This window comes from Opisthorchis viverrini, assembly GCF_000715545.1.
Source record: "Opisthorchis viverrini unplaced genomic scaffold opera_v5_23, whole genome shotgun sequence".
NCBI classification, from domain to species: domain Eukaryota; kingdom Metazoa; phylum Platyhelminthes; class Trematoda; order Opisthorchiida; family Opisthorchiidae; genus Opisthorchis; species Opisthorchis viverrini.
The window spans coordinates 1,320,132-1,324,519 of record NW_008751679.1 but is presented as its reverse complement, the minus strand read 5'-3'; the positions used below and the strand labels follow the sequence as shown (position 1 = coordinate 1,324,519).

The following is a 4,388-nucleotide window of genomic DNA, read 5'->3' as shown; positions in this document are numbered from 1 at the left end:
CTGCAGATGATATGTCAACGAAAACGGCGGACTGAGATTTCAGCTACCATCCTTAGATTTACATTTTTCAAGATTTTATTGTGGTTGGCTCGTTGATTCGGGGGAATTCGTACAACTCATAAGGTTGCTGAAAATGCATCGACAGCCCACGACTGGTTTCGATCTTCTTGGAGCTCATCAGATAGGCGCAGTCCCCAAGTTTCCGTCAGCCTCATGTTCTATTTGAAACCAAATTGCACGAACTAAGCAAAATACACTCATTTGTGCCTACCTGATGAGCCCCTAGGAGAGCAAAACCAGTCGTGGGCTGTTGCTGAATTTTCAGCAACCTCATGAGTAGTGCATTACGAATGTACATGTATCACGATGTCGCGAATATCGTAGCGACTGAAACATGAGGCGGCCTGGTGCAGCATATTCGGTTGCCTGGAAACATCACAAACGAGAGATTCAGCTGGGTTTTAGGTGAGTCTGTCGCAAAACCAACTTAGTTCGCAAATCAGTATATTTCGCTAAGAATGTGTACAAGTTTGCAACATGCGATTTAGTCGCCTGCATATGCTTGATGCCTGCGACCTTTAGCAGCTTGTGAGCAGGTCGGACGATTGGGTGAGTTTGTTCCTGTTGTCAGTACTATTGTTAATTATTTAGCCAGTTGAACATATTATTGGCAAAGCGCAAACTTATTTCTGACAGTTTATCCTCTAAGAGATAAAAAGGTGTATGCTACTGAAAAACATACGAGCGAACTAAAATAGAGGCGAGGAAAAGGATGATCTGCTTGAGAAAAGATAAAGATCATCTGGCTGGGAGATGGACAACACCGGACCCATTCGGTAAGGAGGATTGAAGAAATTGATTTTATGCAAAGCCCAGAGTGTAGGAAGACAAATGCCGAGTGCCTCAGATGGTTTTTGACCTTTTTGATAGAGAATCCGACCAGTAGGCCTCCATTAACTACATGTCTCCCATCGACCAGATATTCTGAGGTGAAACTTTGGACACCTCATATACAGTCAATATTTTCTGGTTCCTTTAGGAACCTGATGAGCTGTACGACCTAGAGAAGTGATGCGCTGTGAACGCTTATGTTGATAAACCGTCTTGGAATTAGTTGTCAACATATCATGATTTTTTACGTCAAGGTCTGTCGGATACTAGTGAGAGATGCAGAGTTTTGGAGGAGTGGACATGGATTTTATGGCTGTTTAAGGCGGTCAGCAAAGATATCCGCAGTCAAGTCACCTAAGGAATAAAGTGCAAAGAAGTGCCGCTTTTTATCGACTGGCCTGTTTTCTTGAATTTTCAATGTGCTTAAAACCCCACAACATACAATGTTACAGCATTTACAGAGTGACAACCTTGCAGTGGCTTTATTCTGTTAGGCCCTCCTTTTGTTTTTTTATATCGGCATAATAAAAAAGGCTCAGCCCGACAAGATTCCGCCGAAGTCTTTTGAACCTTAGTTTTCCGATCACCAGTCGCACACCGCGTCTTTGAAGAAAATATGTACAGGAACGCACCTGCGTTTGGTGCAAGCATCCTTGCATGGGCAACAATAGAGGCTGCTCTAACTTAGCTGTGTGTGAGCGCGGAGGGATAAACTTAATGAATCCTATGCAAGCTCTCCGATTGTAGCGCAGTGTGACCCCGGTGTAGATCGAGAATGGTGGTTTTCCACAAACAGGTGCTTTCACGTGCGCATTCGTGCAAAAATAGGCTGCGGAAAGTGAAAAATAGGTGAAGTGTTGGGGTTTTTGAAGAAGCAGTGGAGTGTGTCCGACTAAACTACGGAATATTTTACTGAGTTACAGCCAGTAGGGTCGTTTACCAGATCACATAATCTGATAAGAATATCCCCAACCCTCCCCTCATTCTAGAACGTTGTACAGAAAAAATGTTTTGAGAGTGTTAGCGGGAGACTCACCTGGAACCCAGCTGAATCTCTCGTTTGTGGTGTTTCCAGGCAACTGAATGTGCTGCACCAGGCCGCCTCATGTTTCAGTCGCTACGGTATTGGAGATATCGCGATACATGTATATCTTTGTAGTGTACTACTCATAAGGCTGCTGGAAATTCGTCGACAGCCCACGACTGGTTTCGCCCTTCCTGGAGCTCATCAGGTAGGTGCATTCTCCGAGTTTCCCTCAATGTCATGTTCTACTCGGAACCAAATTGCACGAAATCATCGAATATAAACTCATTTGGAAGTTAATTTGGTTTTTTGAGAGTGTTGACAGTGTTCCCTCTTACTTGTTCAGTGTTATCAGCCTCCTTCTCCTTGTGGGCAAAGGCCTCATAGTAAATTTGACTTGCCTGCCGTTTTCCCATTTGCTATTCTTCGTATTTCTTCTAACTGGCTTGGTTTTTATTATGGTCAAATCCCTTTAACTCTCGCCCCCCAGATGTCACCCTACATTATTGTGAATTTTTTTCAATGTATCTCACTCAAGACAACCGTCAGTTACGGTCCTACCCGTTGTCTGTAGGGCAGCAAGAGTTACGAGTGCTTACCTCAAATAGTTTTGTTCCAAACTTGACTGTTCTTGCCTTGACGAAATGATTTCCGTGCGAAAATCTTCAATCACATTGTTGAAAGATGGAAGTAGTTTTGGATAGCTACGACTGATTTCTGTCTCCAGTTCCATCAAGTTTTTGTACCTGCAAAGCAAAAGAATAGAAAGTAATTTCCATTTTTGTTCAGGACAAATTTGACAAAGTTGACTTAGACAACTGAACAACTTTAGGAGTTAGGGGTGTTACATTCCTTGATTTAGAATGGACTGAAATTCAGTGAGTGAGTTTATATGATATATTGAGCTTAGTATGCAGTTTGCCTTCCAGATTGTCTGTAAAATGTCCTTCAGTTCGGTTTGGGACTTTAGGCTAATTTTAACCTTCAACGCATCATTCCTACCGGTGCACCTTGTAACATATGGGGTCATCCAAGGTTTTCATCACAATTCTCCTTTCTGTGTATGATTTATGGTGTAAAATCCCATCGAAAGCAATCCACAAATGAGCGACTAGTTTAAAAACAAAAAAAATCAAAATACGGGCGATAAAAAATTACAGCACAAATCTACAAGAGATTTTGATGATGTTTTGCGGCCACTTGGATTCAAAACCCTTGTAAATCACCCTACGTTTGTAAACTTGTGGATAGCATACTGACTGAAGTTTTAATTGTCCTTTCACGGGGTGACAGACGTGTGTTTTCACGATCAACGGAATCTCAGCCTATAAGTGCTCAAGACGATAAGTTACTCAGTGCAGTGGCTTCACCAGACAGAACTAAACATAGCTCTGGAAGACATGTGGTGTGAAACGCTGCGTGTTCTCGTTCACCCATCGAAATGGGTGACGAGGTTAGGCATTTCAGTGCTTGGAAATCGACAACAGTCTCCTTAACGGTGTATGACTGTCAATTCTTGTAACCCTGGGAAGCGGAAGCACCCCACTCAATTGCACTAAACTTAACAGGTAGTGCTCATAGTCCCTGTTGCAAACAAGCCCACTGGAAAATCACAGTGCGGCAGAATTTTTTAAACTGTGGCCGCAGTAATGAGTGGTGTATTCTGAAGAGAAAATTTCCTGGATTTAGAGACGCAGCTACATCATCGCTGGTAATCCGGGAAAGAATTTTGGTACAGACGGAGAGAAAAACGAATTATTACCGGTATCACGAATGTCCAGAGGCAATCAACTTCACTCGGACATTGTTAAACAAACCGAATTATAGTGTCGAGCTCTACCAGATCGAGTTCCCTTATATCCAACCGGCTAACGAGTGCACACAAGTGCAAACATGTATGGTCTCGGATTTCAAGTGATAGTTGCGGCAATGGAAAAGTGAAAAACGACAAGTACACGGTTCTTCCAGCTGACTTCGATGATGATGATGATGATGATGATGATGATGATGATGATGATGATGATGATGATGCTGATAAATATCTCGAATGTGCTGCTCAAAAGCCACCTGACCTTCTGGTCGGTTGGATATTCGAGATATCACGGTACATTTTCTTGACGTAAAGCACTACTCATGCCGTAAACGAGATATTCTGTCCAATCTTTCGTTAACCCCAGTGTAGTTTGCAAATGAGTGAATTTTGTCTATTGATTCCACTTTGTCCTCAGGAAAAATCTCTTGAATTGCATAATGCTTGTCTCAACCACCTTGACTCAGCTCATCCAGACATTCTGACGCGTCCCCAAGCGCTCGCTCAAGCACATCCTTGTTTCGCACATGCTTTGAAAGCTTGGTATGCGATGAAGGCATCGGTACACCAAAACTTGAAGAAAATTAAGGTCCCTGGAAAGAATGGACCAATATTCAGAACCATAAATGAATCCTACAGTTGCTTTGTCTTCATGGTATGGTA

General features: G+C 42.7%; 1 protein-coding gene across 1 annotated transcript in view; it reads right to left on the bottom strand.

Moving 5' to 3' along the window:
• Positions 1–344: 344 nt before the first annotated feature.
• T265_02029 (hypothetical protein) overlaps positions 345–4,388 on the bottom strand; it is a gene marked incomplete at both ends in the record, with an annotated part of 18,098 nt that continues 14,054 nt past the window's right edge. The window contains 2 exons of the mRNA XM_009166177.1: positions 345–426; positions 2,515–2,661. Of these exons, the coding sequence (XP_009164441.1) occupies positions 345–426; positions 2,515–2,661 (229 nt within the window). The remainder of the gene's footprint in view (positions 427–2,514; positions 2,662–4,388) is intronic.